The sequence below is a fragment of the Pelobates fuscus genome, chromosome 12 (assembly GCF_036172605.1).
Source record: "Pelobates fuscus isolate aPelFus1 chromosome 12, aPelFus1.pri, whole genome shotgun sequence".
NCBI lineage: Eukaryota > Metazoa > Chordata > Amphibia > Anura > Pelobatidae > Pelobates > Pelobates fuscus.
This window is the reverse complement of record NC_086328.1, coordinates 11368212-11391019: the sequence shown is the minus strand read 5'-3', so window position 1 is coordinate 11391019 and position 22808 is coordinate 11368212. Positions and strand designations below refer to the sequence as shown.

At 41.3% G+C, this 22808-nt stretch overlaps 1 protein-coding gene across 8 annotated transcripts in view; it reads left to right on the top strand.

The window, feature by feature from the left end:
- The window catches only part of GSE1 (Gse1 coiled-coil protein), a 330654-nt gene that overhangs the window by 305910 nt on the left and 1936 nt on the right, over positions 1-22808 (top strand). For 5 of the 8 annotated variants that reach the window (XM_063437939.1, XM_063437943.1, XM_063437941.1 and 2 more), the window contains 14 exons: positions 3294-3512; positions 11248-11447; positions 14304-14479; positions 15246-15443; positions 15545-15727; positions 16219-16541; positions 17175-17496; positions 17716-18338; positions 18814-18926; positions 19084-19354; positions 19685-19798; positions 20545-20946; positions 21357-21641; positions 22302-22405. In XM_063437939.1, the coding sequence (XP_063294009.1) occupies positions 3294-3512; positions 11248-11447; positions 14304-14479; positions 15246-15443; positions 15545-15727; positions 16219-16541; positions 17175-17496; positions 17716-18338; positions 18814-18926; positions 19084-19354; positions 19685-19798; positions 20545-20946; positions 21357-21641; positions 22302-22405 (3533 nt within the window). Of the gene's footprint in view, positions 1-3293; positions 3513-6620; positions 6673-11247; positions 11448-14303; positions 14480-15245; positions 15444-15544; positions 15728-16218; positions 16542-17174; positions 17497-17715; positions 18339-18813; positions 18927-19083; positions 19355-19684; positions 19799-20544; positions 20947-21356; positions 21642-22301; positions 22406-22808 lie in introns of those variants that run through there. The other 3 variants (XM_063437940.1, XM_063437945.1, XM_063437946.1) reach the window with 2 other exon arrangements.

Here is a 22808-nt window from a genome sequence, read left to right as displayed (position 1 = left end):
CCCCACCAATGTTAAATGAGTAGGACATTACATTCTATAGCGCCCCACCAATGTTAAATGAGTAGGACGTTACATTCTATAGCACCCCACCAATGTTAAATGAGTAGGACGTTACATTCTACAGCGCCCCACCAATGTTAAAGGAGTAGGACGTTACATTCTATAGCGCCTCAGCAATGTTAAATGAGTAAGACATTACATTCTATAGCGCCCCACCAATGTTAAATGAGTAATACATTACATTCTATAGCGCCCCACCAATGTTAAATGAGTAAGATATTACATTCTATAGCACCCACTAAATGAGGACATTCCACAGCAGAACAAGACATGATGTGTGTTGTTTCCTTTAATACAGAGGATGTATAAGAGTATAAGATGTTTTTGTGGAGTGTTTATGGTATACACACAATATTAATATTACATGCATCTTGAACATTAGAAATCACGCCTTTTAGTGAATTTTTAAGTCATTTGCCTAAAATAATCTATACACATTTTTCGCTGCATAAGGTCAGATCTGATATTCAAAAGGATTTAAAGATTAAGTGTGGATTCAGCTAGTCTCCCTTCAGACTGGAGTTAACTGTAATGTACCCAGAGGCCGGAATTAAAGGAACACTATAGCGTTAGGAATACAAATATGTATTTCTAAAGCAATAGAGTCCTAGTCACCGTTTAGGTTAAAGGAATAAAGGTTTAACCCTTTCTTTGCTTATCTTAATCCAGCGCCGGGCTCTCTTGGCAATGGTGATCTCTTCTCCTCCATCGACGTCGGCTCCTGAGTGGAACCGAATGCGCGCGCGGTTCAAACACACCTATAGGAAACATTACTCAATGTTTTCCTATGGGGATCTTTTTTTAACACTGTACTCGGTGACGACGTCCAGCGGTAAATACCGTAAGTGCTATTCACTTAGTGTAAATCATGGAAGCGCCTCTAGCGGCTGTCAGTGAGACCGCCACTAGAGGCTGGATTAACCCTGTAGTGTAAACATAGCAGTTTCTCTGAAACTATGTTTTCAGCTGCAGGGTTAAAACTAGGAGGACCCTGCACCCAGACCATTTCATTGAGCTGAAGTGGTCTGGGTGCCTATAGTGGTCCTTTAATGTTAAAATCTAGAACGTGGCCCTGTAGAGGCCTTTCATGTTTTAGATAAAACTGGGCCTTGGATTTGGACCCTCGAATGGTGTAGGATTTAATTCTAATGTTTAATGACAGCACCTGCTTTTCAGGAACAGTTTTCACCTCCTCCGAGCATGCCCCCATTATCTGTAACAGGAACTTTAGTCCCTGCTGGCTTGTTTATCATTCTCGTATCTCTCAGTTGCACATGTGAAAGCAATCTGTAAAATGTGGACTTTCTTTCTAGGGCTTGCAACACAGCCAGGCTTAAAGGAACACAATCACTATAGAAGCATTTCCAACTCATTCCAACCAATCAAATCTATGTAACCATTTGAAGGTTTTTATTTGAAATGTAGCACACCATCCAAACCCTCAGTCACATAAACTGATTAAACAATAAAATAAAAATCATGCAGAAACCCACTGCACCCAAGAGAAACAAAGTATACATATAAAATCCCTAAGTAGATAAATGACTGTAAGTAAAGGTAGTCCACATCCAGTACAGCCCAATACAGAGCTAGATTACCTGACTGAAACACTGACTGATACCGCTTCATACATTTGTTACACACAGTTGTTCTGCGTTGGTGTGTTTAATTAGCTGATATAAATAGGCTCAGAGGAATTTCACTAAAATATTGCTGTAGGTCTATAAGGAAACCAACGGGTTCTAGGTCTGTTCTTGTGAAACCTTAGAAATACGTTGTCTTGCCAAACCCTGTACTATTAAGAGCAACACAAATATAAATAGGTGTTATGGTTGGCTCTTAATGCAAATTATTATATATATATATATATATATATATAAATATATATATATAAAAACAGCAGCTGTAACACTCTAGTGGATACTCCTTGTATTACACCATAAAATCTCATATATTATATGCAGTGGTGTATCCTGGTTTTGTGCTGCCCTCAGTGTTTCGGTGATGTTGCGCACCAAAAACACAGTGCTGCGCTAAAATATGTGTAGGGTAACACTTACCCCATAAAGCATAGACCAGGGCAGCGTGTAGATATATAAAAGGAAATACAAAACAAACAAAAATGAGTGCAATGCTGTGTGGTAAGTACAAATTAGTATCAAAAGTGAGTGAATAAAAACTCACATTTCAAGGAGCCTTTTAAAGATGGAGAGGCTCCAAGCGTGCAGATTTTTGTGCCCTTGATGTGGCAGCAAAACCTTTTTTTTTTTTTAATGATGGTGTATTAAAACACTTTCAGAAGTTAATATGAAATTAAATACAAAACAGGGGGAGCCAAGTAGTGGTTTAAAAACACTTAAATAAGCCCCTAAATCTTCCTGCTCCCCTTCACTAGGAGCCTATAAATGACTGGCGCCAAGTTCGTAGACTTATTCTCAGATAGGAATCCAGGCTGCAGTTTCCAGGAAGTAATCACTAGTAGGTGTTTATTTCAGCAAAGATTTTTAAAACAAATAATTAAACAGTATTTAAAAATAGTAACAACTATAAAAAACCAATAATAAACACTGGAATCCTCCCTCAAAGACACGTTTCATCTGTCCACCCGACTTTCTCAATCGGTCTGTACTTTTAAGGTTTTTAGGAGAAAATCTAAAGCAAACCGCAGGACTAAGGTCACCCAAGTGCTTCTGTGGATGAGATTGCCCTTAGTTGAATATAGTTGCCGGCCTATCCATATCTCTTATGCTTGATATACATTGTACCTTTAAGTAAACAGTAATCCATGTTTAGTTTCCTGAACAGGTATCTTGCTGTTGATGTCATGAGCGATGTTCAGTAATTTGAATGTTTGTGTGTTAAGGGACGAGGCTTGCCGTGGTGTCTTACTTTACATACACCGTAATACTGACACAGACCCATTTGCTCCTGGAGAGGAGAGTCCGTAGGATTGGGGGAATCTCTGTCAGTTTTATGCTTTGTTACACTGCACGCCTCTCTAAAATATGATCTAAGAAATGAGCAGACGTCTCGGGAAATTAAAATATGATACTAGGAACTCAACTTCTGATGTCATTTCATTGTATAGCTAGTGCTACGTAAATGTGTTTGAAATGACTGTGATAGGATAGTTACGAAATACAATTTTTTTTTAAATGTACCTTTTCTGTCCTCGATCTTTCATTGCTTGGCTTTATTTTTTCCTTTTTATTTTCATTTCTCCCTTGTTCTAGGCATGAACCATGAGCCAAAGTCACCTTCCATAGGAATGCTTTCTACAGCCACGCGGACCACGGCCACTGTCAGCCCCCTCACTCCCTCCCCTCTCAATGGCTCCCTGGTACCCAATGGCAGTCCAGCGGCCAGCAGCGCGCTATCAGTCCAGTCCGCACCCTCCTCCAGCTTTGCTGCTGCGCTGCGTAAACTTGCAAAACAGGCAGAGGAACCAAGAGGTAAGAGGCGATACTTGGAACCTGTGTCTTGTGCATGTCTCCGTCAAACTCACTAGTCTGCCATATTGGTGGGGTACGTCTCCTCCATTGCTCATAGAAATGCTATGATATTGTTCCCCCAGAGCACATTTACACCTTTTTTAGCTGTGGGAAATTAAATAATGATTGTGCAGTCCAGATATTACTGGCTTGTACCTCTGGGTAATTTTCAAAACTAGATTAAATTAACTAAAATATATAGATTTAACCCACAATATGGTTTCATGCATTTGTTACTCGCCAGCAGCAACCGGAGGGGAGAGTCTGGACCAGTTCAGATGGTGTGACGTGGGCCGAACTAGACCAGTTTCACTACATTATCTGTAATCTTTCTGTGGTTAAGCTTTAGCAGGGACCTCGTACAGTGTCTGAATAGAGAGTGCATGTATATTGATATGCAGAGCTATTTAAGGAATTCAAGTGCGATATGAAGATCGATTTCTAGCGGTTTCTCTTGGCTTCAGCTTGTCAGGGAAATGCTTCTCTCCCTGAAGGGTTTTGTCAGCTTTGATATGTATTACAGTGGGCTGTATGTGTGTGAATAGAATTCCCAACCAGCCAGCCTCCTGCCAGACAGCATTCTATAGCACAAGCTCTGCACAAGGTGCAGTTATCGCAGGAATCTCCTTTCCCGCCAAGATTTGCCAATCCTTGAGGACAAGAGAAGGTTAAAGTTCTTATTCCTAAAGATCTTGCTGTGACAGTGATGTACTGTCAACATAAATCAGAGGGATGTTTCCGGAGAATGGTGTGGGAAGATTTGGAGTCTCCACTTTTCCTTCCCTAAGGCCCACATGCTCACGGTCATCCTTATTTGTTCTGAGTGATTTGTTGGCTATTTTATTGAGGTTTTACTGAAGGCACAATATCTTATATCTTTGTCAAGATCTGGTTTTCTTATTTAGAACTCTGTTTACATTTTTTTTTTTATCTGCCTGTTTACTTCTAGAATCCATAACCAGTCTCTGGATGGGAAAACCATAAAGATGTCACATTGTCTAGTAATGATAATACGATGAAAGATTGCCAATGCAGTGTGCCACCATGTCCCAGCAAGAGAATTCCAGTTTATAAAAAACAATGACATAGTTGACCATGGACCACAAATGATTTGCAGATAGTTTTATTCTGTGATAGCCCAGCAGTGCAGTGAAAGCAGTAATTCTGTTAAATTGTTGTGATGTACAGCGCTATGGAATCTGCTGGCGCTACAGAAATAATAAAATAATAATAATACAAGTCTCACTCACTATACACCAGCTAAGCTTTGAGTAAAAGTAAAGTCACTGTATCCTCCTGCTTTACTGGAAAGGAAAGCTGTTAGTAGTGATGGTAGTGTTTAGTAGAAATTCATTGTAAAGGTTTGTAGCTTCAACGAGTGTGTGTACACAGCCTATTCTGTTGTCCTGCAGTTAGATTTGTGGCACTATAGATGATATTTTATAAAGAGGCTATAGATGTGTCCTACTTTAATTCCTGATTTTTTTTATTGTTCTGTTCTTCTATAATGTAACCAAACCTAATGATGTGCTCTTTCACTTCTTTCTATCCATCCCAAACTATATATATGCCCATGTGCCCTGAGCACCATTGCATTCTCAGTGACAGGCTGTGACTATTGGATTTTAAGAGTTGGTCTCACTATATTGATGGTTTATAACCCAGACAGATCTCCTTTCGGAAGCAGCAAATTTACACCGGAATCCTCCTGTTAACCCTAGTGTGCCCAGATTTTCATTTGGATTGATAGTGAAGTAATTAAAGAACCACTATAGGCACCCAGACCACTTCAGCTCAATGAAGTGGTCTGGGTGCCAGGTCCCTCTAGGGCTAACCCTGCCTGCTGTAAACATAGCAGTTTCAGAGAAACTGATATGTTTACATATGGGTTAATCCAGCCTCTAGTGGCTGTCTCTTTGACAGACGCTTGAGGCGCTTCCGCGCTTCTCACTGTGATTTTCATGCGCATTCAGCCGATGTCGTCCAAAGGAGGAGGAGAGGCCCCAACGCCGTGTTTAACCCCTCCTCCAACTTCAGCCCGGCGGGAGGGGGGCCATGAGGGTGGGGGCACCCTCAGGGCACTATAGTGCCAGGAAAACAAGTTTGTTTTCCTGGCACTATAGTGGTCTTTTAAAATTTCCTTATTACTATGTTTATAGGCTTAGGATGCCAGGGAATCCAGTTTTGTCAAATTGCTGGGACAAACCTGAGGGTCTGCACCAAAAGCTTTCTTGCACCACGAGCAGTACAATAAACTGTAATGGCTGGTTAGGGTGCTTGGAGTTTAACTTTTATAGTCCAGATTGGAGCTCGATGCACAGAGCCTTCTTCCCCTCTTGTTTCTGTCAATTACTCGTCAAGTATCCACAGTCTATAATTGTAAAGCACTAATAATAATAATAATAATCATCATCATTTCACAAGTAAAGCCCCTAAATTAAAGTCCATTTGAGGTATATGAAGGTAATTTAGTCTGACCAGTGATAAGTATACAGAATCCCTGGTGCTGTATTGATGTACTCTGACACAGGAAATTAATTGTGTACAATTTTAAATCGGTCACTGTTGTGACTGAAGCAGTGGCATGATTGTGATATTGTATGTCAGTGTGTTATAGCACTTAAAAGCCCCGACTCCCTCAAAAAAAAGTTTTATTAAAATCCTTATTTGGAACTGAATCCTCACCTATTGACTGTCTGAGGTCAGGCTTAATAAGCACTGGTTTAAGGGAACAAAATAGTGTTCAGGAATACAAACCTGTATTCCCAACGCGAATGTTTTCTTAACCATGTAGATGTGCCTCTGCAAAAGTAAGATTTACTTTCTATGCTGCTGCTGCGCCTCGATGATCTCACCCAATCCAACCCTTCCCCCAAAGAAAGCATTAGTTGACTAGTGCGCATGCGTGGCAATAAACTGCTGATCTAGGAGTGTCATTTGATTTATAAAAGAGTTAACTTGGTTACAGCTGCTGAAGCGCCTCTTCCTGACCGCTACTAGTGGCATGAAAACACTGCCTTTCCTGCAAAACTGTGATGCGTTCCGTTGCCAGGTTAAACAGACGGGAATGACACGGAGATAAAGGAGTCGGGGTGTCTATAGAGGCCCTCTATGGCATCCAGTTAGTGTTCAATTTTAATTCCTCTTAACATACAGCTTTTAATAATGAGGCGATTGCCTGGATGTGTCCGCAATATGGCTGAGGAACACAGAATAACACCTGATAAGTCATTACATTATTGTACCATGCAAGAGATCCCAGCAATCTCTCTCTAAGGAGAAGCAAGCCACGGAATTAGAAGGAAATACATAGATTTTGCTCCCTTTCTCTAGCTGCCTAATTTGTCCCTATCGTCTCCTGTACCCTCTTATCTCCCTTTCTAGTGTCACCTTTTCTTTTTTTTTACTTTTATCTGTATGCACCTGCTTATATATTCCCCTCCCCCGTTCAATCCTTCATCTCCCAGACTGCACCTGTTCTCTCTTTCATTGTTTCCTTCTATTTGATCTACCCCCCACCCCCCTTTACAATCTGCCCTTTTCTTGCAGGCGGTGTTTCCTGTGTACGCCTGTTCTCTCATTATTCCTCCCTCCCTGTGTTTGTATCTATTATTTGTTTTGTTTTTCATTGAAGGGCCTATTCACTAAACAGTCAGTTGACAATCGACTGTGTAAACTAGTGTTGTTGGAGCCTATATCCAGATCGCTTAGTCTTGGTTATCTCCGTGTGTATTCAACACATTGCTTAGTGTATAAATCCCTGTCTTTTGTTAACACTGTCACTTGTTTAGTGCGGGTTTTATTCTGATTATTCATTCACTGAACCAGGAATGGTGCACAGTGTCCAATGGAATTTAATATTCTCCACCATTCTCAAGGGAGGAATAAGGCATGTTGGCCCCTTATGTCCTCCTTTTATTTCTCTATGCAGATCTCTCTTTTTAGCACTCTATTTTTCATGCACGCTTTCTTTAAAGTTGGGAGTGACAGCTCTCTGAACTGACAGCCTATTTTCCAGTAAAGAAGGGGAGTTTAACGGCAGCAAATTAATTTCATAATTAAGGTAGAAATTACTGGTCGTTTGCAGAGTACATTAATCTCATAAGTGCCCCATTTAGTGCGATGTGAGCAGAGCTAGTCTGCATGATGCTGTAACACCAGACGGGGGAATGGGGGGGGAAGGTTACAGCAAAAATCATTTTGTAATTCTACAGCTGGCAGCCAGCATCTCCAGTCTATAACTGTGGCTCCGGTGTACAAGCTGCTCTGATGTGGGAACACACTGTAATTTTCATTCTGGCCCGATGAATCCTAGATCACGACACCGTGAACACTGAAATGCTTTATTTCCACTATCATGATCTGGTCCTCAGGTTGTATTAATACTAAGGAATGTCTCCCATTCCACTTCACCTCCTGCTGAAACCACAATCACCCAAACCTCTCTCATCCTGCAGCAATCATTTTGTTTGTGGTAACGTTTATGCTAACATACCCAGTGCTGCTGTATATTCTGATGTTGAAAATGCGTTAGACAATAGTGAATGCCTGCTCGGGGGGGTCCCAGGCTGATATATTGGGGTCCCAGATTAATGTATGCCCGCTTGGGGGTCCCAGACGGTTGCAGGTCTGCTTGGTGTTTAAGAGGATGCAGCCGCTGTGGAGCCATTACTAAATGCACTGTGTCGCCTGTCCTTAGCATCATGGCTGGCTGGTAGCAGTGAGAGCCTGTTAATCATTTAGTGTCTGTGTTTTTCTGTCTGGGGCAGTGTTAATTGGCTAGCTTGGCCTTTTGTCCTTCTACAATTTACAGCTATAACCTTTAACCTCTTTGTGTCTAATGTCCACATACATTCCTCCAGCACTTCTGATGGTGTTGGTTACAATATAAGCATGATATGGAATCCAGTAAAGTTAGTGTTTATTACATTTTTAGCCATATTATTAAATGGGGTAAAGCCATTGAGATTAACATGGTTATCGATTAAACCAGTCATTGCATCCTGCTTTCTGTTAACACTGGCAAAATTAGCTCTGTTCGCACGATAAGTAGCTTGCCAAATTTACATTTGTAAACATTGTTGAAACAGTTACAGTTCTCATTCTAGTAAACATGTCTAAAGCAGTATGTATTGAAAATTTCACCATAAAAAGGACCTTAAAATCAAAATACTTAAAAGGGATCCTCAAAAATACAGGACAGGAAAGAAAGCATTGAGTCAGAATAATGAAAAAAGGATAGACTAAAGTTTCTGATTTCTTTCTCCCTCCCTAACTTGCCATCTCTTCATTTAACATTTCGGTTTTCTTTTCCCAGTTCTTTGAATCCATGGCAGATTTCCAACACCCTAAAATGGGGGAGGGGGGGGGGGGTTGCTTTACCTCTGCATTACAGCTAACTTAGTTTGCTTGTTTTATTGTGGTCAGAAATGCTTTAGCCTTGATAAAGGGAGGAACGTGTTTAAAACTGCAATATGTCATTATTATGCATCTACCATGGAAAGGGTGAGTTTGATATCTCAAGTCTTGCTTGAGTGATGCTGTAATGGCACCGCTTTCATAAGAGTGACTGAGACTTAAAATCATCTCCTTGAAGAGTAAGGAGTGCCCTTTTAAAGCGGCGCTCGGAGGATACGGGGTTGCATTACACAGCGCTGTAGTCGGGCTGCCATCTTGGTAGTGCCATGAAACTGTACCTATAATGACACTTGTCCATCCACCATTTTAATGGCAAAATATTGAGTTGTTAAAAACAAGTTCCCGCAGCGTTTGCAGCTTGACTTGGAATATATTGTTGTCTAATAAAAGGAATGTATAATCTATTGAACCATAGAGGCCACGGTCTATCAGAAAGCCTGCCCTGGCTGATTATAAGTGATCACGCACTGTGTACGGCAGCGCTACTATTTGCTCTTGTTGTGCCAAGTACACTCCAGTGTTGTGTTTCCAGAGATTTATTGTTAGCCAGCATAGAGAGCCATTTATGGGGGTGAGAAAGCTGAGAAAATCCTAAAACCAAAAGGCACATTCACATTTGTTGTCTGCTGTAGTTAGTAAGAGGCAAACTTAGATGGGTATTCTTCAATAAATTCTAATATGATGATTGACCTTGTCAATGCTGTCAATGTCCAGGATTCCACATTAACTCCTTACCCATGTTGCGAGGTGTTTTTGTCAGAGATCAGGCTGGTGCCTACTGAGTCAATATGGTACAGTTTATCCTACTGAATGTTCCGACTGTCTTGGGCATGTGTCTGACAGTGCATAACCCCGCTCTGTGTTGCTATTGTTGCCAAGGTTGTCTGCATAGGTTAGAGATACCAAGATATCTGTATAAATACACATTTAGTGTGGAGCTGAGGTTGGCTTTTTCTTGCCTAGCATCCATTGTCGGTCTAAGGTCTGTGTAACCAAAAGGTTATTTGCTCTCGGGTTGAAGGGCAGGAGGGAGGTCAAACTGTTAATTGCACACCTTTGCCAGGCCTGACCGATAACTGGCATCATGGAGAGTGAGGCAGGGAGGCAGACAACAAAGGTGACACGATTACATTGAGACTCGTCAACTGTAATCCCAATTAATTTCATTGAGCAAGTCCTTCTAGAATGCCAGCAGTTAATTACAATGATCACACGCTCGTCGCTGCGAAACTGGAGGTTCTAATACCCAGAGCCGTGGTGTCGTTAATTGCCTGACTGGTTTGGAAGCTATTGATTTTGACCGGTCAGGGACAGCTCCCCAGCTCAGAAAGGATTACATTCCTAATTGTTCCTGGCCGTCCGTTAACAAGATACGCTTCAATTGCTGCCCTGAACCTTATCAGCTTCTCTGCTTTAATAAGCAGTGCTTTCCTCCCGTGCACACATCCGCAGGCTAATGGGGAGAGATTTGTCTGCAAATTCGGGGCTTGCATACAGTAATGCAGTATTTTACCATCATATTCAGACATCTTCTACTCTGTCTGCTGACAGAATACAACTGGGAACATTTTCACATTATTATTTTAGTATTTTTTATAGCGCCAGCAAATTCCGTAGCGCTGTAATATTTTGGTGGGGTGCTCTTGCAAAGTAGCAAAGGATTGCATTAATACTGAGAGTTAAAGTGTAGTAGTAGCCGTGCAAGTAGTATATTAATATAGATTTGTTTTTCTTCCTTTGTCTGCCTATTTTGTCCCCAAATGTATATTTTCTGGTCATGTCAACACATTACGGATTAGTAAATAAACCCTTTCTGAGCCATCAGTAAAACTATTGAGAATTGTAATATTTACGGTGTACAAAAAGGGCCATGGGTTGCCTGGGAATGGGACAACTAAAATGCATGTTTAATTTTTTTTAATTTATTTTTTTTGTGTGTTTTTTTCGCTAACCTTTTACACACTCTGCTCATGACAACCCTGCAATAAGTAAAGACCGATTTAACCGACAATGAGTTGGTCTTTGTGTTTATTCAGACTTTGAAATGCAGAGAGCTAGGTCTTTATTATATATGCTGTAATTTATAAATACATGTGCTTTAGCTAGAGGAAAAATTGTTGTAGCAGTTTACAGTTCAGCTTTTTGTGTCTGAGACAAAATGTCTGATATACATTAGTTGCTCCTTCATTATAGTGTAATCTGGGTAATGCACATTTCCTGATCCTTTTTGGCTAAGCATTGATATACATCTAAACAGTAATTTATTTTTCTGTTCCAGGGTCTTCAATAAGCAGTGAGTCTTCTCCAGTCTCCTCACCGGCTACAAACCACAGTTCTCCAGCCAGCACGCCCAAGCGAGGACCCATGGGACCAATTCTTGTGCCCCCAGCTGGCCACAGTGTGCCGAACACCCCACCCGTGGTAACGATTGCACCAACAAAAACCGTTAACGGAGTATGGAGGAGTGAAGCCCGGCAGGTACGGAACTCTGTTCCTCTTTGTAGTCTGACTGATTAGAATGGGTAGTTTAAATTGATCTCAAACATGTAAGAATTTAACCACATGTAAACAGCTCCTTAGCTAGCAAGCAACCCTCCAATTATACCCTCAACAACGGTAACCTGCCTACTGCATTACCTTGTAGTAAACAAGCTAAAGTGCCCTGTAGACATAGAGAAGAGAAGCACAGCTTATTATAGTGACCTGATTAGAGATTTATACACAACATATAAAAAAAAAACTTTCCTTTATTTTATTTTATGGGCAGCTCAGGGTTCCATTTTATTTTAAACTTCAAATCCTTAAATGGATGTGAAATCCAAAAAATATTGTGACATTAGTTAGAAACCCGGGATTGGGTGAAGATTAGATGTAAGACCGTGTTTATATGCAGTCAGGGGTTGTACAGATTTTTAAACATAGAGGGAGGGCTATGTTGTGGCTCTCCTAATCATGCTCCACAACCCCCACATTTTTTATATATCACAGTTCAGGGGAGGCTGATTGCTCAGACAGCACGGTGTGTAGGAGGGAGAGGGAGCAGGGAGCTCATTGATGGGAGCACAGCCTCACAAGGGCCCAGAAAGTGAACAGATGTTGCTGCTCATTAAGAATTCCAATCAACGGGGCCCCATCTCTTTCAATTAATTATGGCTGATGTGTCTGGAGGAGGGGGGTATAGCTTCCAGGGAGTCTCAGCAGCGCACTGAATATAGTTTGTTCCACCGTAATAAATACGGTGGCCTGGCCTGTAAATACTATGTACAAGACACATACACAGAGTATAGCCATGTACATTAGATGTAAGTAAATATAGCAACTTGATGGCCATTTCTTCAGTTGAAATCCATCTTCGCTAGACAAAAAATAAGGCCCAAACCTTCTGTGGTGATATTTACAAAGGAGCTGAAACCGTGCTCTGGCTCCCTGCCTCCTACATGTGTGACCTTCGCAGTAATGTACACAAGCAGCCTGAAACAAAGTGCATAATGAAAAGGATACAAGGAGGCTTAATGTGTGCACACACACCGCACGCTCCTCTGCCTTCCCATCCTTGATATCCTCTGACATTTTCCTTCATTTTTCCAGATCAGTGAGCATCCCCAGCTCAGCCCATCCAAGCCATTATAAGCAATCCATCCTCATGAAAGATCCCCAGACAATTTCATTTCTAGAATTCTTAGGGCAAAACAGGGCCTGTGCCAAATATGGCAGATCTCTGCCATGACACAGTATATATCTTCTTGCCATAAAGTTTCCCAACTACTGCTGGTTTTCAGGACAGCAGATTTATTTATTTATTTATAAAATATTTTACCAGGAAAGATACATTGAGATTTCTCTCGTTTTCAAGTATGTCCTGGGTCCACAAATCATTGCATTGTTACAGTTAAAGAGCATAAGAACTATCGGTCAAAGTGCAAAACTCTGACCGGTAGTAAAAAGGGGTTACAGGGGTAGTATAGGGCTTAACCCTGAAAATATGACTATCAAAGCGGAGGGAGTGAGAAGAGTTCCCCGTAGAAGCGGGGTCCTTAGTCTCACTACCGCTACCCCCAGTCTTAGTATCAAAACAATAAGAGCAACGAAAATAACAAAAACTTTAATACCACTATTTGCCCTTGAGAAAGGCGGTGAGACCGCCGAAACGCGCGTTGGGCAGTTTGTTCCACATGATTGGACACACTGATATACTTTCGATGCTGACTGCTTTGACAACTTGAGGGAAACCTCACAGCCCTAGGTACAGACTAGAGGGATTATTCTGAGTTAGGAGCAGTAATGGTAATTGTATTATCTGCATAACTCTGTTTAGACTCAGTCCCTTTCATTACTTTGTTTTCTCTGTATATACTGTTTGATCTTACTTTCCTTTCGATTTACTTCCTTTTGGTGCACTAGATTTACCAGGCACTTTTTGATATTGGACTTAACTTAAGTACACCTTAGGATTCTCGGAAGCTATTATACAGATTTAACTAGATATTAGCTGTTCCTAGGAACACTGCAATTGGGGGAATTCCCCGGCTTTGGTGCTGTTTCCTGGCATTAATCAGTGACAGGTAGGCTGAGGTTCCAAGGGAAGCTAGATTAGCAATTATGTATCTCTACAAACTATATTGTGTCTAGAAACTTGATATACCAGTACTTTTTGTGATTGCTGTTGCTACTTGCATTCCAATAGGTACCCAGCCACACTGGTTCGCCAGTCTACATTTACAGTCACATCGTATTATCTTGTTTTTAACCCTCACTGAGTGGGGTGATTTAATAGGTGGTGTGTTTTTTGATATTATATTTTTTCCTTAAAGTTGTTCTATTAAAGTTTTTGTTATTTTCGTTGCTCTTATTGTTTTGATACTAAGACTGGGGGTAGCGGTAGTGAGACTAAGGACCCCGCTTCTACGGGGAACTCTTCTCACTCCCTCCGCTTTGATTGTTACAGTTAGTGTACAATAAAATACAAAAACAATATTAATATACAATATATACAAAATTTAACATAAAACAGGTAGGAAATATATAATCAGGTGCATTCTGTTTTGAGGTATGTAGAGAGGGATCTCTTAAAGGACTTTAAGCTTAGGGAAGATTTTAATTTGTGCTGGAGGTCGTTCCACAAATGCGGTGCTCTGTAGGAGAAGGAGGATCGGGCTGCTTTCTTTTTGTATTGAGGTAGACTAAAGTGTTGGTACTGGATCGGAGGTTATAGGAAGTGGGAACAGCTGGGGAACGCTTGTAGGTCACATGCTTCCAAAGAGGGATTTATTTTGGTAAAATGTAATCTGTGCTTTACCAGTCCCTTAATGTTGAGTTTTCTTCTGCTCACTACAGCCAGACACTTCCTCTCGAACCAGTAGCATCAGCAGAGAGCGACTCATCGCTGAATCACAGCTACCCTCTGAAAAGACTAGCACGCCTTCTGTGCCTTCACATCTGCTGGGGAACGCCTACGCCTTTGCTATCCCGCCAAGTTCTGTTGTCCAAGACGCACGTTATCAGCCCTTAAAGTGAGTATGCATGATCTGAAATACTTTCATTGTGTTGAAAGTTCAAATAACTGTGTCTCAGCGGTACAATATGATGTAATTATAATGTAAACCAAGCACAAGACGTTCTTTCTGAGCAGCAACTGGAAAGGCTCCCTTTGAAAGGGTTTAATGAATTGACCGAAAGGAATCTTTAGAGTACAGCTCCAGGCTAATTTCCTATGCTGGTCACTGTGTTTCAACCTTTTTAAAGGCCTGATTTGGCTCAGTAAGGAGATGATGATTGTCAGTAAAGTGTTTTATTTAAACCCCATTGTAATCAGCTGCACATTACTGCAGCAAATACATCAGGACTATCATATTATTTTACTTATTTCGTTTCTAAAATCCATTCCATAAGAATAAATGTTGATGCATTATTTATATATAGTTGGATACATACCGCTGTAATGTGCAGTATGGGAAATAATGTAATTAACATGATCTGGAGATATAATAAACCACAATGGCATCGTTTTCTTCAGAACACATTACAGTTCCCTTCCCCTGCAATGCCCAGGTGGCAGTATCCGTCGTTTGAATTTGTCGTTAAGATTCTATCAATAGCTGCAGGGCCAAGGGTTTAGAAGTCATTGATCTAGGGTGTCAGATATAAGTTGCTAGCAATATTCAGTAAGTAGAGTACAGTCCTGTTAATATATCATTGCATTCTGGGCATGTTTTAAAGGGACGCCTCGACTATCTGCTGTGACAGGTGATTAGAAATAATTAGCCCTTTTGATTGTAGTTTGCAGAGACCAGTGCACCACGTGGTTCCTCCAAGCACAATGACAGAAGAGTACTTGCGCAGTTTTCGTCCATATCACACCGCTGAAGATCTCCGTATGTCCTCGCTGCCCCACCTTGGCCTGGATCCTGCAGCTGCAGCAGCTTATTATCACCCTAGTTACCTTGCTCACCACCCCTTCCCACACCCAGCCTTCAGGTGAGTGAAATATTATGTAAACATAGCTGCACTCTTTGCTTGTTCAATAAGGTTCCTAAGGTTTTATTTATTTATTTATTTGGATTATTCCCTCTTTTCAGGATGGAAGATTCCTACTGTTTGTCTGCACTGAGGTCCCCATTCTATCCCATCCACAGCCCAGGATCGCTTCCTCCATTGCATCCATCCGCTATGCATCTGCACCTGTCTGGAGTTCGTTATCCTACAGAACTCACACATTCCTCACTGTCTGCACTGCAATCTGAACGGATCACAGCAGAGAGGTAACTAGCCTTAAATATCCCTTAGGAATAGTAGTAAATACCCAGTAATCTGTAATTGTGTCTCTGTACAGCCCTTTATTGTTCATTAATGCACCACTTCTAAAACATGGTGTATAGAAACGAAAATTCTAACAATGAGTGAATACTAGCCATAGTTTTAATGCTGTGTACAAAGCAGTGGTTGCAACAAACCTTATTTACTGGCCTTTTCTTGTGAAATTAATATTAATGAATCTACAGAACATTGCTCAGAATAAAGCAAACAATAATGCAGACTTCCCACTTGGTGGCACTATCCCAATTTTCAGTACAATGTCCTTTAAACATTCACCTTTTAATCCTAGTCTAGTTTATCTATGACATTCCTCTTCACTTGTAACTGTCTATCAGCAGCCAGTTCTACTTTTTCTCTAAGTTATGATTGTGTTTTCGGTAACAACCCTGGCTACTCCTGGGCAGAATCTACTTCTGTTTTATGCTTGGTTCCCCAGACTTCAAATGGATGAAGAGCTGCGTCAACGAGAAAGAGAAAGAGAGAGAGAACGCGAGCGTGAGAAAGAGAGAGAAGCAGACCGGGAACGAGAGAAGGAAAGGGAGCGAGAAAGAGAAAAAGAGAGAGAGAAAAAAGAAATGGAGCGGGAGAAAGAAAGAGAGCGGGAGCTGGAAAGACAGAGAGAGAGGGCCAGAGAGAAAGAGGCCAGCCTCCTCAAATCAATGGAGAGTCAATATCTGTCTGAACCAGAGCCTCCACTAAACAGAAGTCACCAGGATGATCGAGGCAAAGTAATAGAACAGCCTCCTCCAAACAGACCAGGTAAAGGGGTCTCTATCATCACACAGTAACTATGGTGACATGTCTGTCCAACTGTATGAAAAAGTAATGGATGCTTTAACCCCTTCATGGCATGTGAAAGGGTGTAAGCTTGACAAAACTGTACCAGAGTGCTGCCCCTGGGCCGCCCTTGGATAGAATGCAGGAAAGACGAGCAGTTACATTTGTAACACTTTTAGCTCTGAACCAGTTATGTGTTTTCTGCAATATATCGCTTGTAAGAGGCAAAATAGATGGAAATGGAAGGTATATGACCTACCATACTCCCAAAAATCACTTTTACAGGCTATACAAATAGTAAAAGGTAAAAAAAAAAAAAATTCACATTATTAGGGTTTTAAAAGAAAGCTGTGTGTTCCCTTTAAAAAAAAAAAAAATTGTACTTCTTGCGTTTTATTTTATGTCGTTGTTAGGATGACTTTTTGACTATTTTCCTACTCATTTGGTATTTTGTACAAAAGGACACAATGGTTTAGACAAATATTTAGTCGAACACAACTACAAGGACTAGAGGCAGCCCCTCTTTAACAGAAATTAATAATGTTCGAGAGAGAGAGAGGCAGGCTTGCACACGCTTGTTCATCTACCTAAGGTGTTCTGTCCTTGTTTTTACAGAGAAGCTGAAGGAACCCTCCATTCAGACTCCTAAGCCAGTTCAGCACTCTATGCATCAGACTACAACTACCCACCATTCTGTGCCCAGCCTCATTTCTAGTCACGCATCTTTCGCTGGGCCCAACAGTGCTGCCTCTCTCCTTGCACAGAGAACACAGGAGGAGGAGAAATGGTTAGCAAGGCAGCGTCGCCTTCGGCAAGAGAAGGAAGACAGGCAGTATCAAGTATCAGAATTCCGGCAGCAGGTACTGGAACAACAGCTGGATATTGGGGGACGGCCTTGTAATCCACCAGAGCCAGATCCTAGGCCAGAGAACCTCAGGTAAGTTGTAAAAGTACCTGGAAGATTGACCAATGTTCAACAAAATATTACTTGACATTGCTTAGAGCCATGTGGATTGTTCGATCTTTTATAATATTCCTTTACTATGCTTCTTGTGCTTTGCTGTTATTTTTGATGTATTATTTGTTGTCCTAAAGCATTAGTGTTTAAGTATTAAATGTTTCAAATCCAATCTGACTTGTTTCATGTTATCTTTAGGATCATACCAAGCCGTAGTGAAACCAGCATCCGAGAGCATTTTGGGGGACCACCTCCTCTCATTTCGCCGAAGCCCCCACAGCCTGCACACTCTACTCAAACATCTCTCTGGAACCCAGTGACTCTCATGGAGAGCTCTTCAGAGCTACGTCGAACCCAGGAACCAACTTCTGTGCATAACCACAACACACCTATTTATGATCAAAGCAGGCAGGCTGTGGCACCAGTAAAAATTGAACGTTCATACTGCTTTGAGAAACAGCCCCAGGAGGAGGAGGAAGCGGCGGCAGCAGCATCCAGGAGACGGGAGCTGCTGGAGAAATATCAGCCCCTGAGGGAGTCCACTACCTTAGAACATGCTGGATACTCTCACGCGCCATTCCTGGCTGAGCTAGAGAAGTCCACACAGAGCTTTCTAAATCAGCAAAGGAACTCCCTGCAGCAGGCTGGACAGACTGTAGATGTTAGCCTGCTCCACCACAAACCTATCACAGCACACCGTCAGCCTCCATCAAGACCTCGGGACTCTATGATAATTTATGATGAATTCTTAAAACAGCACCGTATGCTTGTTAGCAAGTTGGATTTAGAGGAACGAAGGCGGAGGGAAGCAAGAGAAAAAGGTAAACTTTTGATTATTTTCCCATGTTATAAAGGTCATCGTGTCACTGACACTTATACATTTAATTTTTGGCACAATTTGATTACGTTTGTGAGGTGTTTTTTTTTTTTTTTTTATCTGATGCTTATTTTGCACTTTTTACATAATTTTTTAATGCATGCCACACAACACAGGATAATCACATCGCGTTTGTACACTGCGTGCAGTGGGCGCTAGTAATAGATGTAAAATATCAGAACTGGCATGGGGGTGCCGGGGCTGCAATTTGCCCCTGACTCAAAAGTGCTAATTACTCTGTATGTGCATAGTTTTAAGTAGAAACACTACACATCCAGACCTACCACCATGACCTTTTGAAAAACCAGAAGTGGTCAGGATAGTTGGAGTAGCCCTTTAATGGCATCTCATACCAACAGAGAATCTGAGAGTTGTTCTAACTAGTTGTTCACTATATTCTCTTCCATTTGTTCCCCCAGGCTATTTTTATGACCTTGATGATTCCTACGATGAAAGCGATGAGGAGGAGGTGAGGGCTCATCTCCGGCGAGTAGCAGAACAGCCTCCTCTTAAACTGGACACGTGTTCAGAGGTAGGAAGGTGGGGAGAGCCTGTAATCATAGCATGGGGCTGAGGATTCTCATATTTAAAACTGTGACATGGACCTACCACTTTCAAACTTGCAGATTTGTGTAGATTGCATGAACAAAGTTTGATAAGATGTCTGTCTGATTCCCCTCTCCTGCCAGAAAATGGAATTTCTTCATATCTTTGGCCTCACAACTCAGCAAGAGAAGGAGCGACTCCTTCAGCAGAAGAGGAGAAAGAGAAGGCGGATGCTAAGGGAAAGGAGCCAGTCTCCCCCCACTATCCAGAACAAGCGGCAGACTCCATCCCCACATTCTCCTCTGTCTACACGGTTCAGCCCAGATGAACTAAATAATAGCCCTAGCTTGGAGGAAAAGAAGAAGTTTTTAACGTTCTTCGACCTTGCACATGTTAGTCCTGAGCGAAGGCGAGGTAAGAAACGGATTACTACTAGGAGACCATTTGTCCAAGCAATTATTTTATTTATATATATAATAGTTTTTTTTTGTTTTTTTTTAAATTGTACATTTAAAATACAAAATAAAAAACTAAAGCTGTGACAGATACAGTGTAGTACTTTGGGTGGCAGGGGATAAATTGCTGACTTGTCCTCATAACTTTCATCCCTTAGCTGATAAAACCATTCCTTATTTATATACAAGGTTAACTAGTAGCTCTACCTGCAGCATTGTTCATCAGCAGAAAAGTCAAATCTCATGATAGAACTGTCGTTACAATTGTTTCACTGCCTTTTATTGACAGATAAGGAAAAGTTGGTGGAGATGCTGGAAGCAATTAAACAGAAGAATGCTGTGCCAGAAACTGTAAAGAATCCCCTTGTTGCTCCATGTCGAATTACGCCTCCACTTCCCCCAGGTAAAGCACAAAACAACCTGTAGCTTGTGGTTCCTCCCCTCTCTGTGTATTTATTTTGGGGGGGTGTCCATGAAAAGTCAGCTGCTGCACTGGGCTTCTTATTGAAGATGATCACAAAATAATTATCTGAATAGCTGGGTGTTCTTACTGACTGCTTTATTGATTTACACTATTTTACTCCTGATTGAGGTGGATACATTGGGCAGATTTTGATTCTACTGACAGTACGTAACGGTTTGTGTTGATCTGTTATTTATAATGTTAAATGGTTAAAGTAATTAGGTTTTGGGATTTATTTATTTTTAAAGGAACACTCAAAGCAACATCACAACAGCACACTCTAGTAGTTAAGATTCTCGGAATGTTCCTTTATGATATATTCGTATGTTAACATAGGAAGAGATAGACTTTGCTCAGATGTGCCTCTATCTCCAACTAAACTTAGGATGGGATTTGCTAAATTATACTTTTTCAATAAAAGGGTTTCCCAGTCACCACTGGATCATTAAATGTGTTAAAATCAAATAGATTTGGTTTAGATATTGGCGAGTTCTGCAGTGTTTCTACGTCACTAAGTGGCCTCCCCGACCTGCTTTCACACTGTGTAATAAATCGTTCCAATACGAAGTCATACAACACTCTGTATAAGAGGGAAATACACACATTGTTGTATGTATTGAAATTTCACTGATCCATTTTAAGATGGATTTACAGGATTAAATCATAGGTCATAATTTTGCTTTCAGTTGCTGCGTCGGAAATCCCTGTGGTATCGCAACCATCTACAGAGTGTGATACACCAGCCTCTCTCCCCTCCACTTCATGCACTGTTCCTGAACCATTAAAGCCACCAGAGCTACCTAAACCTATGGACATCACAAGGGTTCCCACTCTTCCGGTACCAACCTCATCTGCAAATCCACCAGCCCTGGAGAAACAAAGACCAAGTGAAGCTCCTCCTGCTAAAAAGAGTGTAAGCATTCTGAACTATGTGCGCGGGCAGCCCCCCAAAGAGAGCACTTTGCAACAGCCCCAAAGTGTGAATGGAAGGAGCAAATCGTGGGAGCCTTTCATAGCGGAGGAGTTTGCTCATCAGTTCCATGAATCAGTGTTGCAATCCACACAGAAGGCTCTGCAGAAGCACAAAGGTAAGAACACCCATGGAAACATTGCAATTGGCATTTAATTTACATGGCTGTAGTGTCCACGCTACACATCTAAAGCAATTGCTGCCACTTTAAGATATACGGTGTTTGTGTTTTCCCTTTTTGAAAACATTATTTCCCTTAGTGATTACTGCAACATATTCTTTATTGATCTCCCTTGTAGTGCTATTTCTAACCACAGTCATTACTGCTTTATAGTACCACACTTTACCTCCATTATTAAAAGCTCTCAACTTCTCATGTCTCACCCAAACACTGATGTTTGCTTGTCCCCTGTTCATATGCTAATTTCTGTAGATGAGTTGCGTGAGTACTGTAAGTCTTGTAGGTGGGGTTATTTGTTAGCAATATTAATAAGGATATTAATTAACATTTTGTTTCCCCCTCTGCAGGAGTTTCAGCATTGCACTGTGCTGAGCAGAACCACAAACCAGATGCCTCTGTTCACTATAACATTCCCGAGCTGCAGCACTCCAACCGGCTGCCCGGCCCACAACAGAATGGGCAGCAGGGTGCTGAGCTGGCAGGAGTAGGGCGTGCCCCTCGGCAACAAGACACCTCGTCTGAAGAAGAAACATCGGATGAGGAGGATGAAGAAGACAAAACAGACGAGCAGCCAAGGCCCAAATGGCAGGGAATAGAAGCCATCTTTGAAGCTTACCAAGAACACATAGAAGGTAAGTGTACATCACATAGCTTTTACACCATATATATATATTTTTCTCTCTCTCTCTCGATGCATGAGTGATAGAGAAAGGTGCATCTTTTTCGAAGCAGGAAATACCATGACCAGATGTATCCATATGAAGGAGACCTCATCTGCATCTTCAAAGTGAATCTACAGCAATCCACTTTATATTTGCTCATTTGCAGTGCAAACAACCAGCAGGCAAAGGGTTATAATATCAAAAAATAATATTGACAAATAATGTTATAACATAATTCTTTGTTTTAATTATTGGGTTATCTAAATAGTGCTAAAGACAGATTTTTGCAATGCATTAGCTATGTGCATATTCAGTGCAACCAAATACGTTGCCATTTCTGTTCAATTGGTTCTGCATTTCAGCTGTTTAGCCTCCAGATCACCTAGATTGGATTTAACACATTTCTAAAATCCCAAACACTGAGTGAATGAACAGCTTTTAGAATCTAAATGCTCCTGGACAGGTTGCTACTTGGAGTTTCTATACCTAAATTGTTGGAAGAATATAAAAGATCGTAACATGACTTGGGTGTATATGTGGGGGAAAGGGTAGGTTATATGTTTCCTACAACTAGCTGAACTGTGGTATATATTGTGCTTTATTAACATTTTATTTTACTTCTTTCTGCAGAACAAAACCTAGAGCGTCAGGTTCTGGAGTCGCAGTGTAAGAGGTTAGAGGCTCAGCACTATAACCTGGGACTGACAGCGGAGCAGCTGTCCCACCGCATGGCGGTAAGTGGCTGAGCAGGCCTGTTAATGTTTGATCTTTCTGGGAGGACATTGTACTGTTAGTAACTTCACCAGAAGACCGTGTGTGACACTCCATTAACATTTTAATGTGTGCACACACTCCGCAACCTACTCTACCAGGGAACAGTTAAATATATACATACACTGTAATCTAACGCAAAACAAAAAGCTATAGAAGCTGGCGTCACGGAAATGACAAGCTCGACAGTTTTATTGTAGCTAATAAAATGCTATGCTGAGGAAAGGTTGATTTTATTGCAATGCAGCCTACCCCCCAACCCCGCATTCTTATAACAGATCCTATAGTGCCAGGGAAACAAAGCCGTGTTCCTGGCATTATAGGTTTAAAAGAAGCCCCGCCTGAATCCAGCGCTGATGTCACTCG